A 13,656-nucleotide genomic window follows, 5' to 3' on the forward strand; every position below is an offset into this window, starting at 1 on the left:
AGATGGTGATTTCTACTTCCTGTATTTTTACATTAAAAGTTCTTTGTTTTGAGACAACTCCATCATTCTCACCTCTCTGTATTTATGCCACATATTCCCCAGCTGGCCCAGATCTGTTGTGGTCACTCTCAGCAGCCATACTGTGGGAAAGGGCTCATGCAGGAAACGTGTTTGTGCTTAGTTCAGGAGCCAATTCAGTCATAGCCACAGTAGGCGAGCAGTGAAGTGCCAAAGCTGCCTCATTCTTCCTGCAGAAGGTGCAGTGAAATGCAGGTGCAGCACAGTCCGTGCTGGTCACATCACCCAGAGAAATGCCCTCTGGCATGCTCCATGCCCTTGCTGCCGGTAAGCTCTATAGCTGTTCTGGACTCGAACTAATGAGGGCACTTGTGGCACCCCCATGCCAGAGTGGCCAGAGACATACAGCCATTGAATGCTGTAGACAGAGGAGGATGCTCCTGCTCTAAGCCGAAGGCCATTATCTATGCCATTTTGCTGTGGGAAAATAAGGGCAAAAGAGTTTCTTTCCCATTCTGTGGTGATTATGTGCAGCACTCAGGCAAAGCAGTACACCAAGGTGCAGTTTGCATCCGGGCTCTTTGATTGCCTCCTATATCCATTTGCCAGGCTTATACAGCTCTCTCACCTTGCTCCACTCCTCCCTTTCTCTGCCCTTGTTTCCTCCCAAATATGGAGCCAAGCTCAGGGATCTCCCTGGCTCACAGGTTGGCCCTGCCTGTGAACAGCCTTGGTGTTGCAGCTGCTCTTGGCCCACTCCCCTTGGCCATCCATGGCATTTCTGGTGTGCTCTCCTACTGTTCCTTCCAGGTTCCTCTCCCCAGGAATGAGCCCAGCACTTCCTTCGGGTATCTGTGAAGTGTGACCACCTGGCACAGCAATGCCCCTTTACTGCCTGTGAAATCTGGCTCTGCTTCAGGGCACTGGCACCCCTGTCAGGAGTTTCCCTTGTCATGGTTGGGAGTTTCCCAGGTCTATTCCCTTTAGCCCAGGCTCACAGCAGGCTCTAATCAGCAGCCCATGTGCCCTTGAGCACCATGTGCAAGGTGTCTGCTTTTATCCTATCCCCTTCCTAGGCTTGATGTGCCAGCTTCCTCCAGCCATGGTGGCTCAGAGCACTGTCCTGTGTGACCAGGCACTCTGGGGCTCTTTGGAGCCACTGTGTCCCTTTGTGTCCTCAGGCTCATTCTGCAAGTGCTGATTGTGGCATTTCTTGCCTAGCCAAGGAGTTGAAATTGGACCAAAATGATGGTTCCCTGTAACCATAGGCAACTTTACTTCAGGCAACTGTGGTGTCTGCATACACGGAGGAGAGGAGTGTGGGCAGGACAGAGCAGGCTTTTGACACTGAGGTTGCCTTTAGATCAGCAGGCGTTGTCCAGCAGGAAAAGGTTGCTATGCACTGCTGTGTGGCCTGGGCTGTTGCTGTCCCGCTGCTCAAGATGTGCTTTGCCCAAAGATCTGCTGGAGGAGTTTCCTCACTTGAGTAAAGAATTCCACAAGAATGTTGATGGGAAATGGGCAGGAGTTAACTTTGCCCAATGTTGTTGGCACTGGCATTGGTTTCAGAGAGGAGGTCGGTCTTGACCATGGCTTCTGAGGGGGTTGTGGGGTGGTAATATAATGACTCCAGGGGTGTGAAGTGATCAAATAATGACTACATGCCCGTGATGTTGGAGAGGAAATTCCCTCTGGGTTCAGGCTCATCAGGTACAGGATCCAATCATAGAAGTCTTGAGTGGAGGTGTAGACTCCAGGTCGCCTTGCTCTGCCACAGCCTTTCCCCCAACTGGTTATTCCAATGACCCACCAGTAGTCGCTGTTTTTCTCTTGGCACATGAGAGGCCCACCGCTGTCACCCTGCAGCAGAGCAGAGAGGATTAAGGTGGTGTTGGTGGCCTCTGTCTGCACTGGGCTTGTCTCCTTCTCTCCCACAGCCCCTGCCAGAGCTGTATTCCAGGAAGAGGAAGGCTCTGCTCAGGGGCTGGAGCCTCCAGAAGCTTGGCTGTGAATGGCTTGGGGTAGGGTAGGGTTCCCTCTGTCCTCTCTGCACAGGGCTCCTGGATGTGCAGAGGATGGAGGTTTCGCACCAGGACCTCTGGGCTGCCAAGAGCACCAACTGGGTTTTCTGGGCTTTCTGGCACAGGGGGGCACTGGGCAGGCAGGTGTGGATGGGGAGTGTGTGGGAAGCCCCCACAGCAGTTGGGGGGAGCTGGGGCTGGGAGGGCAAAGCAGGCCCTGGGCTGTGTTGGGGTGGAGGTGCCCACGCTGCTGGTGCTGCTGGGGGCTGAGGGGCTCATGGCATGCTCCTACCTGGCAGGAGTCGATTTTGCCCTGTGGGTAACCAGCACACAAGTTGTGGGGGTGGATTTTCCCTGCATACCAGCGGCTACTGTTGCAGAGCTGGAGATCGATGAGTCGGACCTTGGCCTCCTGCAGGCGATCGCTTGCTTTTGGAGCTATGAGCGGAGAAAGGAATGAGACCCTAGGAGTTCCTTTCTAGTTGTCCTGGGGCTTTCTTGTGGGGGGATCCATTTCCTAAGGGCTTGTTTTGCCTTTGCAGATGCACTGGAGCTGCTGCTTGCCTTTGGGGAGCAAGCAGATGGCCAGCTCCATCTCTGCAGAGGCATATGTCCTGCAGCCTGGCTTTGGCCTGTGCTGTGGGGAAGCCCAAACCTTCTCCCCACTGTGCTGAGCTAGACCTGGAGTCTCTCTTGGAACTCACCTCTTTTAACAGTGGAACCCCAGCCAGCAATCCAGCAGTCTTGCAGTTCTGACACTCTCAGTGTGGCGTCGGGCACACAGGCCAGCTGGATGTAGGGGCTGCACTGGACAGGACGGTCCAGTTCCACGAGGGCAATATCATATCTCAAGTTCTCTGAATTGTAGTACGAGTGTATCAGCACCTGATTGATATGTCGCACTTGTGCCCCAGGGCCTGGCTGAGTCAACTGGGTGGCTCCAATCACCACATACAGCAAGGTGATATCCCTACAAGGCATGGAGAGAGGGCTGAGGGTGAGCACAGCCGTGTGCCACAGCAGCCCAGCAGTTGCCAGGGCTCTGCTTTGAAGGCAGAGAGGGAGCCGTGCTCTGGCAGGTGTGAGTGCCCTCACATGCCTTAGGCTGAGGGAATGTCAAGCTGAAGACTGCTAGGAAGCCTTGGCACAAGCCCAGGCTTCTCCTGAGCAGTGTGGCAGCTGGGTTGCCTGAGAGGGAAGGGGATGGGAATAGCAGGTGGAGCTGCTGACAGGGCACCTGCTGGTGTTGTGGGGATATCCCCATTCCCTGCTCCTCCTTACGTGACCTCGTCGAAGCAGTGGGCTGCTGTGAGGACCCACTGGTGGCCAATGAGGGACCCTCCACACAGATGCTTCAGGTCTCGTACCCAAGGGTGCTGGATGCTGACGATCCAAGGCCAGGCCCCTGGCAGTGCATCTGCACCACCCACGATGCGTGACATGCCACTGCCATAGTAATTACCCATAGGGAAGTAGGCATGTGGCAGAGTTCGGAGCCCGCAGGTCCATCTGCAAGAAGAAAGCAATTTCCATGCTGCATCACGACCTGCTGTGGCTCAGGCCATGGCTCAGGCTGTGGCTCAGGCTGTGGCTCAGGCTGAAGCTCAGCCCTGTGCCCTCCCCACAAGGGCTGGCACGCACAGCAGGCCAGGGCAGCCCTTGGGGTGTGCGTCTGTCCGTGCCAGCACCTGGCTGCTGGCAAGGAACTGAGGCTGCCCCATGGCGGGTGGGAAGCTGGGGCCCAGCCATGGGGGACAGGCGGGCCCTCTGCAGGGAAGGCCCCAGGTGTTGCCGTGGCTCCCTCCCAGGGCCTGGGGCCACTTACCCACAGTTGTCCCATATCCCGTGTGCCAGCCCAGCCACGGTGAGCAGGATGAGGAGGCCGAGCCGATTCATGGCTGCCAGAGGCACGTGTCAGCTGCAAGCACTGAGGGCTCCGTGCAGCAGCACAGCCACAGCTGCAATGCCCGCAGCAGCCAGCATATCCTCGGCCCCGGGGCTGATGTCATGGAGGACAGTGTTCCATGTTCTGGGCACTGTGGCATGGATGCCCACTGGGAGGAGAACCAAATCAAATCTAGGAGCAATTGAATGGTTTGAATTGGAAGGCTTGAAGAACACATAGCTCCAACCCTCCACCATGGGCTGGGTGGAATGTCTTGCACAAGACCCAGTAGTCCACATAGTAACCAGCCTGGCTCAGAGGCTGTTCTTTAATGCTTTGAAGAATGGACTACTGAAGCAATAAGTCCTGATCAACAGGCTCTGACTCAGGCCAGAACAAAAGGACTTAAACAGAAGCTGGCTTTGGATCAACCTTCCAACCAAATATCATATATGTCCACACACTGGAAAAACTTGGATTTACCTTTCCTCATTTAGAAACTGGACAAGGCCACATCTGGCCTAGTTTTAGGGGTGTAGAATCACAGACAACTCCCTCGAATCCTCCAGAAGACCTCCAAGGGACTGGGAGCATCCCAGTTGGAGACTGAAACTAGATGTTACTGCACAACAAGTTTTGGTATCTTGTTTATTCAATAGTATGAAAACAGGACCCTCTCACAGTACAGTCAAAAACCTTGTTGCCTGTAGGGGAAGGCACCTGCAGGATTTCCCAGTTACTGGGAGTGGTTCTCCAGTCCTTCACTGTGACAGTGGATTCTCCTTTTGCAATTCTTTGTGGATGATTTAATGTCCTGCTTACTTATCCATGTGTAATTCTTTGCTGAGTAGAGTTACAGTAAATTACATTAAAAATTGGTGTCTGTGTCTTCTGTGCTGACGCTCAATACATGAAAATACAGCATCCAGAGCTGCTCGGGGTAACCCCTGCTAGTATCTCAGCAGCCTCACAGTCAAGAATTCCTTCATATGATCACATCTAAAGCTACCCTGTGGCCCTGTAACCCCATTGCCCCTGGCCCTTTTAGAACCTGCCCTTGTAAGAACACTCTCGACTGCTTTCTTTAGGCCCCTGTTCTTGCAGAATGAGGCTGTGCAGTCCGTGGGACAGGCAGCTGCTGAGGAATCCATTTGGGGCAGGGAGCGGGGTGTGGAGCTGCAGTGCCAGCTGCAGATTGAGTTCTGGATGGGGGAAACCCAGGACCTGAGACTGCGCACCCACTGGAATTGAGTATTTTTTGGTCCCTCCTTTTTCTTTTCTCTCAGGCAATCTTCTCCCATTTTTTGCCTAAGAGATGGGAATTGTGGCTATCTAAAAGAGACAAAAATGTAGCCAAGGAGTAGAGGAAGGGGGCAGTTTGCTCCAGTCTCTGAGTAGGAGGGTTTTCTTGGGAAGTGTAGAGATAATGTGAGATTTTGGTGGAGGGGTGAGGGTCTCAGCACAGCTCCTCACTCTCACCCTCGGGGCAGAGGGGAAGGGCTGGGTTTGCTGCTGTTGTGGAAAGAATTTGCTGCCACCATTGGAATTCTGTCCTGCACTGTTTTTCTCCTTTCTATGGGTGAGCTTCTGCTTGCAAGAGCAGCTGTTGGACTGGGACCTTTCCAACACCCAGCCTCACTGGGAAGTGAATCCTGACTCCCACCTGCTTCTCGCAGGTCTTCTCTTCCAGCTGTTTGTGGCTGCTGCTTGCAGGAGCCGGGCAGCCACTGCCCAGCTGTGCTGTTTTCTGCTGCTGATGTGGGCTTTTTTGCTGCACATCAACCCAACACTCTGTGCCTGCCTGAACACTCCTTGGCTTCTGGCATGACTCCGGAATCTTTGCTACACTTGTCACTCTGGGATGGGTCTGCCTCTGCTGTTCCAGTCTGTTGCTCTGAGGTTCCTGCTGCAGTCCATTCAGCTTTCCGAGTGGCATTGAGACCGGCTGTTTCCCGTGAGTTTCCAAAGGAAGCCCCTTTTCCATCTCTTCCACCGTTACTGCGTGAGACCAGCAGCCGATCCCGCAGCACAGCGCCCCCTGCAGGCGCGGGGGAATCATCGCAAGTGCCCTGCCCAGCCGGGAGCCAGCAGCGTCCCTGCTGGCTGTGCCCGGAACTGCACCCAGGGGAAAGTGCCTGCGGCTGAGAGAAGGCTCCTACTGGGTTTCTGTTTCTGTTGGTTGTTTGCCTTATTAGACACACGAGAAAAGAACTGTTAGCCCTGTATCTCATATCTGAAAACCCAGTAAGTTATAACAATTTGAAGGGAAGGGGATCATATTTTCCATACCAAAGCAGGTTCCTGCCTTCCTTGGCAGACGCCTGTTGTTTAAACCAGGACAACAGTGAGAACCAGAGTAGGAGCCAGTGGCTCTTTATGGAATGAGACATATGCAACTCTGACGGAGACACCCGTGCCTCCAGAATTGTTGCACAGGGAGTTCCTCAGCATTATGGCAGCCCACATGGCATTGTAGAGGAGTACCTCTGAAGCTCCCTCCTCCAAATATCCCCCTTGTTGGAATTTTTGGAGTAGGAAGGAGCCTGAGGAGGAGTGTCATAACTCTGTGTGCAGAGTCTGTGTAAATGAAAAGGGTGGATTTGAGTCTCTCTATTGTTGTGATACTTGGTGCCAATTTGGTGTAATCATGGGTAGTGAGTGAGTAGAGAAGGCATGCGTGATGCCTTGCCATGCAGGTATAGTCAGCCTAATGTGGCCACAGAGAAATTGTGGAGACCCCCATATGTTGTTCGGTGGCGGGACTTGAGTCTCTGCTCAAAGCCTTTTGGAGACAGGCACAGGGAGAGCCTTGTGCCCCTTGTGCCATACAATGGGGGCTATGGTCCCTGGGCACACATAGAAGGGGCTGAAAAAGGGGTTGCAAAAAGGTGTTTCACATGCCTCAATATGTCTGATGTGATGGGAAATGTCCTTGGTTTCAGTGAGGGGACATCCATGGCTGAGGTTGTACAGAATTGGGAGAAGTTGTTTGGGCAGCAGAATTTTGCCAAGACAGTACAAAAAGGTTGTTCCAGGATGACTGGGCAGGTCCAAGCTGTCTGCTCGCTGGGCAGATTAATGGCCATCCCGAGCCCTAAGTGACACTCTTGCACTCTGTGTCCTTAGTGAGCAGGCAGCTTCTGACATCAGGAAATATTTGAAGGAGCTTATGCCAGGGTGTTGGGGACCAGAACACATTTGGGGTGGTTGTTCTCAGCACAGCCCATCTTGATTAACACAAAGGGAAGAGTGCCACCTGCCATGAGACTGGACTCCATTGCCTTGGCGACACCAGGTTGATTTTTAACTATTTTTCTTTTGTATATTCTCTGTCTTCTTTACACATGTATTTGTAGCTCTGTAGCCTGTTGATGTATCTGTAGCTACTTTTCCCAATACTTTTCCCTGTGTATTTCCTGAGCAGAAAGACAAAACATATCTCAGAGCTCTAAGCCATGGGGGATACAAGGCCCCAATCCTGCTTTGGTTCTTCTTGGGAACCAAGGCTGGAAACAGCTCTTTGGGACACATTTTCATAAACAAAATTTAGTTTCCATCTGGCGAGGGGATGGGGACGGTGCGGTGGAGAATTTAGAGACCTTTCAACCGAGGGAGTAATTATGTCACCATATGTGTCCTAATTGATGATTTTTGGTGGTCAAATATGGTAATTTGCTGAGCTTGTAAAACTGTATACACCCCATATGGCGGCGGAATTCTGTAGACACATGCCAAATCTGCGCCTGGAAGCCTTCAATAAACATCAGCCTTTTATATTACCTCCGGTACTAATATTATGTCAAAAGTGTGTTGTTTCATTTCTAGGTTCTTTAAGGCATCACTTGAAGCCAAGAGGACTATCCAGAAGGAGGCAAAGTGACACCTAGCCCAGTGCAGTTTGAAGCCTTCTGATAGATGAAGAAACTCAACATTCACTCGCCTTCACCTTTGAAAGGACAGCAACTGCCGTCAAGAAGTCTTCCCCACGGTGTTCCAGGATCCTTTACCATTCCTCCTCTCACCAATCAGTATCAAAGCTAGATTGAAAAAGGTATAAATTTTGGGGCAAATTTGTACAATTTATAGATGATTGGTTAATTAACAAGTTTCTTTCCCATCCTGTGGTGATTATGTGTAGCACTCAGGCAAAGCAGCACACCAAGCTGCAGTTTGTGTCTGTGCTCTTTGATAGCCCCTTCTCTCCATTTGCCAGGCTTATACAGCCCTCTCATCTTGCTTGACTCCTCCCTTTCTCTGCCCTCGTCTCCTCCCAAATATGGAGCCAAGCCCAGGGATCTCCCTGGCTTACAGGTTGGCCCTGCCTGTGAACAGCCTTGGTGTTGCAGCTGCTCTTGGCCCACTCCCCTTGGCCTTCCATGACATTCCTGGTGTGCTCTCCTACTGTTCCTTCCAGGTTCCTCTCCCCAAAATGAGCCCAGCTCTTCCTTTGAATATCTATGACCTGTGACCACCTGGCACAGCAATGCCCCTTTACTGCCTGTGAAATCTGGCTCTGCCTCAGGGCACTGGCACTCCAATCAGGAGCCAGGAGTTTCCCTTGTCATACCTGGGAGTTTCCCAGGTCTGTTCCCATTAGCCCAGGCTCACAGCAGGCTCTAATCAGCAGCCCATGTGCCTTTGAGCACCATGTGCAAGGTGTCTGCTTTTATCCTATCCCCTTCCTAGGCTTGATGTGCCACCTTCCTCCCGCCCATGGTGGCTCAGAGCACTGTCCTCTGGGACCAGGCACTCTGGGGCTCTTTGGAGCCACTGTGTCCCTTTGTGCCTGGCGGGCTCATTCTGCAGTTGCCAATTGTGGCAGTCCTTACTTTGCCCAGGAATTGGAAATGCACAGACAGGCCCGATATCTGTGAACAAAGGTATTTTTATTGGGACTTATAAATCAACTCCAGTATCTGCATGAACAAAGGGGAGGAGTGTGGGCAGGATAGAGCAGGCGTTTCACACTGAGGCTGGTTTTAGATCAGCAGGCATGATCCCAGCAGGAAAAGGTTGTGGTGCAGTGCAGCCTGCCCTGGATCCTGCTGGCCCTGCTGCTCAAGAAGCAGTTTCAACTGCTTGTGTACGCATGTTGAAATCGATCCACTCATAGAAGTGTTGAGTGGAGATGTAGACTCCAGGCTGCCTTGCTCTGCCACAGCCATTTCCAAAGCTGGTCAGTCCAACGACCCACCAGTAGTCAGCACTGTTGTCCTGGCACATGAGAGGCCCACCGCTGTCACCCTGCAGCAGAGCAGAGAGGATTAAGGTGATGTTGGTGGCCCCTGCCTGCACTGAGGCTGTCTCCTTCTGTCCCACAGCCCCTGCCAGAGCTGTATTCCAGGAAGAGGAAGGCTCTGCTCAGGGGCTGAAGCCTCGAGAAGCTTGACTGGGAATGGCTTGGGGTCCTGTATGGTAGGGTTCCATCTGTCCTCTCTGCACAGGGCTCCTGGATGTGCAGTGGATGAAGGTTTTGCACCAGGACCTCTGGGCTGCCAAGAGCACTAGCTGGGCTTTCTGGGCTTTCTGGCACAGGGGCGCACTGGGCAGGCAGGTGTGGATGGGGAGTGTGTGGGAAGCCCCCACAGCAGTTGGAGGGAGCTGGGGCTGGGAGGGCAAAGCAGGCCCTGGGCTGTGTTGGGGGGGAGGTGCCTGGGCTGCTGGTGCTGCTGGGGGCTGAGGGGCTCATGGCATGCTCCTACCTTGCAGGCGTCAATGTTGCCCTCTGGGTAACCAGCACACAAGTTGTAGGGGTGGATTTCCCCTGCATACCAGTCAGTGCTGTTGCAGAGCTGGACATCGATGAGCCGGACCTTGGCCTCCTGCAGGTTGTCAGTTTTACCTGCAGCTGTGAGCAGAGAAAGGAATAAGCCCTGGCAGCACCATGCCAGTTCTTCTCATCTGTCTGTAGGGGAGATCAATTTCCCTACGGTTTGCCTTTCCCTCTGCAGAGGCACTTGTGCACTGTGTCCCTGCTGCCTGCCTCTGGGGTGTGGGCCAGGCCCATCTCTGCAGAGGCATGCATCGTGCAGCCTGGCTTTGGCTGCTGCTGTGGGGAAGCCCAAACCCCCTCCCCAGTGTGCTGAGCTGGCCCAGGAACCGCTCTTGGAACTCACATCTTTTAGTAGTTTGTCCCCATCCAGCAATCCAGCAGTTGCTGAGCTCTGAGACTTTCAGAGTGGGGGTAGCCACACAGGCCAGCTGGATGTAGGAGCTGCACTGGACAGGTTGGTTCAATTGCATCAGGGCGATATCGTATCTGAAGTCGATACGCTTGTAGTCCCGGTGTATCACCACCTTGTTGATAGTGCGTGCTACAGCCCCAGGGCCTGGCCGAGACAACTGGGTGGCTCCAATCACCACATACACCAGGCTGATGTTGCTGGAAAGGAGATGGAGAGAGGGCTGAGAGCGAGCAGATCCAGGTGCCACAGCAGCTTGCCAGTTTGCAAGACCTCTGCTTGGCAAGGCAGAGAGGGAGCCATGCTCCAGCAGGTGTGAGCGCCCTCATGTCAAGCTGAAGGCTGCTAGGTAGTCTTGGCACAAGGCCAGGCTTCTCCTGAGCAGTGTGGCAGCTGGGCTGTCTGAGAGGGAAGGGGATGGGAATAGCAGGTGGAGCTGCTGACAGGGCACCTGCTGGTGTTGTGGGGATGTCCCCGTTCCCTGCTCCTCCTTACTCAATTTTGTCGAAGCAATGGGCTGCTGTGAGGACCCAGTCTGAAGAGATGAGAGACCCTCCACACCAATGCTTATTGCCTTGTGCATAAGGATGCTGGATGCTGACCATCCATGGCCAGGATGCTTCCCTGGCATTTGAGCCTCCCACAATACGTGTCAAGCCGTAGTCATAAACGTTGCTGTAGTAATAATTCGTGGGGGTGTAGGCAGGTACTGGAGCTCGGAACCCGCAGCTCCCTCTGCAAGAAGAAAGCAATTTCCAAGCTGCACCACGGCCTGCTGTGGCTCAGGCTGTGGCTCAGGCCATGGCTCAGGCTGTGGCTCAGGCTGTGGCTCAGGCTGTGGCTCAGGCTGTGGCTCAGGCTGAAGCTCAGCCCTGTGCCCTCCCCACAAGGACTGGCACGCACAGCAGGCCAGGGCAGCCCTTGGGGTGTGCGTCTGTCCGTGCCAGCACCTGGCTGCTGGCAAGGAACTGAGGCTGCCCCATGGCGGGTGGGAAGCTGGGGCCCGGCCATGGGGGACAGGCGGGCCCTCTGCAGGGAAGGCCACAAGTGTTGCCGTGGCTCCCTCCCAGGGCCTGGGGCCACTTACCCACAGGTGTACTGTAAGCCATGTGCCAGCCCAGCCACGGTGAGCAGGACGAGGAGGCCGAGCCGATTCATGGCTGCCAGAGGCACGTGTCAGCTGCAAGCACTGAGGGCTCCGTGCAGCAGCACAGCCACAGCCGCAATGCCCGCAGCAGCTGCGCTGCCCGTGGTGCCCTCGGCCCTGGGGCTGATGTCACAGACGGCTGGGTTCCATGTTCTGGGAACCGTGGGGCTCTGGGGAACTCGGGCTACTGGGGGAGGGGCAATATGGAATCAGTGAGCCATAGAATGGTCTGGAGTGGAAGGGACCTTGGGGATCCTCTAGCTCTGACCCCCTTGCCTTGGGCACAGAGGGATAGCTTGCACTGGAGAAGGCTGCTCAGAGCCTGGCTCAGAAGCTGTCCTTGAACACTTTGAGGGCTGGTGCATTGAAGTACTAAGTGCTGACCAACAGGCCCTGGCCGAGGCAGGAACAACAGCTCTGGACAAAAAGTTGGTCTCTAGATTGACCTTCCCGCCAAATGTTTTCTATATCCACTCATGAGCAATACATGGATTTACCCTTCCCTATTTAGAAAAGGGACTAGGCCTCATCTGACCTTGTTGTAGGGGTTTAGAATCACAGACAACTCCCCTTGATTCCTCCTGAAGCCCTCCCAGGATTTGGGAGCATCCTAGTAGGAGTCTGAAACCAGATGTCACTGAACTAGAAGTCTTGGTATCTTGTTTATTCAACAGTATGTGAAAACGAGATTCACTTTCTTGGTAAAATAGAAAAGACTTAGTAAATGCAGTAAGAGAAACAATAAAGGAAAAGGTTATAATGGCTGTGCACTTGACATTCCCCCAAGAGTTCTCAATAACTGGCAAAATATTTTGTTAAATGCATTAACCTGTTGCATATTCATAGACCCTTATGTATTAATCAAAATCACCCTCCACCCCCCAACTTGTAAATCAACATTTTTTATTTTTCTCCTAGTGGCTCCTTCCTGTTGGGGCAGTCCCTGATAACAGAGATCAATAAATGCCTTCCCTGGAGTTCTAGTGTTTATCACCCATGTCTTCATCCCGATAGGATAATGTAACGATGTTAAGAATTTTCCAATTATATTTTACAATTCTCTGAGTTAGTTACACCAGAAAAAACACTTTACCTCACCATGTTACAGTTCAAGAAAAATACATACTTATCACATTACAATTTCTAAGTTTTGTTAATAGTTGAGCTAAAAGAAACTATGTTCATACAGCAAAGTTTTCCAGCATTATACATTGAGCATCCATTTTAATATTTGTGAAAAGCCAATAATATAATGTGGACTTATAACAGGTATGAAAACGAGGCCCACCCACAGCGCAGTCAGAAACCTTGTTGCCTGTAGGGCAAGGCACCTGCAGGATTTCCCAGTTGGTGGGAGTGGTTCTCCAGTTCTTCACTGTGTCAGTGGGTTCTCCTTTTGCAATTCTTTGCGAATGATTTAACGTCCTGCTTACTTATCCATGTGCAATTCTTTGAAATTACTGCCGGGTTGAGTTCCAGTCAATTACATTTCTTCCACAGGTTGATGTCTGTGCCTTCTGTGCTGACCCTACCAACATGAAAAACAGGCAATTACAGCTGCTCTGGGTAACACCTGCTAGTGTCTCAGCAGCCTCACAGTCAAGATTTACTTCATATGATCTCATCTAAAGCAACTCTCTGTCACTGTAACCCCATTGCCCCTGGCCCTTTTAGAACCTGCCCTTGTAAGAACACTCTCGGCTGCTTACTTTAGGCCCCTGTTCTTGCAGGATGAGGCTGTGCAGTCCGTGAGGCAGGCAGCTGCTGAGGAATCCATTTGGAGCAGAGAACTGGGTGTGGAGCTGCAGTGCCAGCTGCAGATTGAGCTCTGGATGGGGGGAACCCAGGACCTGAGGCCGTGAACTGCTCACACTGTGCATGACAGAGGGCACAGGGAGCTGTGGCACCAGTCAGGGATTTCAATGGACACTTACTGGAGTTTGGGATTTTTTTGGTCCCTCCTTTTTCTTTTCTCTCAGGCAATCTTCTCCCATTTTTTGCCTAAGAGATGGGAATTGTGGATATCTAAAAGAGACAAAGATGCAGCCAAGGAGTAGAGGAAGGGGGCAGTTTGCTCCAGTCTCTGAGTAGGAGGGTTCTCTTGGGAAGTGTAGAGATAATGTGAGATTTTGGTGGAGGGGTGAGGGTCTCAGCACAGCTCCTTACTCTCACCCTCGGGGCAGAGGGGAAGGGCTGGGTTTGCTGCTGTTGTGGAATGAATTTGCTGCCACCATGGGATTCTGTCCTGCACTGCTTTTCTCCTTTCTATGGGTGAGCTTCTGCTTGCAAGAGCAGCTTTTGAACTGGGACCTTTCCAACGCCCAGCCTCACTGGGAAGTGGATCCTGACTCCCTTCTGCTTCCCACAGGTCTCCTCTTCCAGCTGTTTGTGGCTGCTGCTTGC

General features: G+C 52.7%; 2 protein-coding genes across 2 annotated transcripts; both read right to left on the reverse strand.

Moving 5' to 3' along the window:
* Nucleotides 1-1,455: 1,455 nt before the first annotated feature.
* Nucleotides 1,456-3,760, reverse strand: LOC116993335 (acrosin-like). The gene is made up of 5 exons (XM_033053733.1): nucleotides 3,681-3,760; nucleotides 3,321-3,548; nucleotides 2,744-3,009; nucleotides 2,332-2,477; nucleotides 1,456-1,878 (listed from the first exon to the last, which is right to left on the reverse strand). Exons 1-5 carry the CDS (start codon nucleotides 3,758-3,760, stop codon nucleotides 1,456-1,458), a joined length of 1,143 nt encoding a protein of 380 aa, XP_032909624.1.
* A 5,222-nt stretch (nucleotides 3,761-8,982) lies between these two features.
* Nucleotides 8,983-11,089, reverse strand: LOC116993337 (acrosin-like). Its single transcript, XM_033053735.1, has 5 exons — nucleotides 11,010-11,089; nucleotides 10,602-10,841; nucleotides 10,041-10,306; nucleotides 9,627-9,772; nucleotides 8,983-9,168 (listed from the first exon to the last, which is right to left on the reverse strand). The coding sequence occupies exons 1-5, from the start codon at nucleotides 11,087-11,089 to the stop codon at nucleotides 8,983-8,985; spliced, it is 918 nt and encodes a 305-aa protein (XP_032909626.1).
* Nucleotides 11,090-13,656: the final 2,567 nt, after the last annotated feature.

The sequence above is a fragment of the Catharus ustulatus genome, chromosome 3 (assembly GCF_009819885.2).
Source record: "Catharus ustulatus isolate bCatUst1 chromosome 3, bCatUst1.pri.v2, whole genome shotgun sequence".
NCBI lineage: Eukaryota > Metazoa > Chordata > Aves > Passeriformes > Turdidae > Catharus > Catharus ustulatus.

Excerpts from the sequence above, each read along its gene's own strand:
- LOC116993335 (XM_033053733.1), bottom strand. The coding sequence starts at position 3,760 with ATGGGGCAGCCTCAGTTCCTTGCCAGCAGCCAGGTGCTGGCACGGACA. Across the intron at positions 3,549-3,680 it reads AAGGGCTGCCCTGGCCTGCT|ATGGACCTGCGGGCTCCGAA; the intron begins GTGCGTGCCAGC and ends TTCTTCTTGCAG. Across the intron at positions 1,879-2,331 it reads GCAAAATCGACTCCTGCCAG|GGTGACAGCGGTGGGCCTCT; the intron begins GTAGGAGCATGC and ends GCTCTGCTGCAG.
- LOC116993337 (XM_033053735.1), bottom strand. The coding sequence starts at position 11,089 with ATGGGGCAGCCTCAGTTCCTTGCCAGCAGCCAGGTGCTGGCACGGACA. Across the intron at positions 9,773-10,040 it reads GGGACAAACTACTAAAAGAT|CTGCAGGTAAAACTGACAAC; the intron begins GTGAGTTCCAAG and ends CTCTGCTCACAG. Across the intron at positions 9,169-9,626 it reads GCAACATTGACGCCTGCAAG|GGTGACAGCGGTGGGCCTCT; the intron begins GTAGGAGCATGC and ends GCTCTGCTGCAG.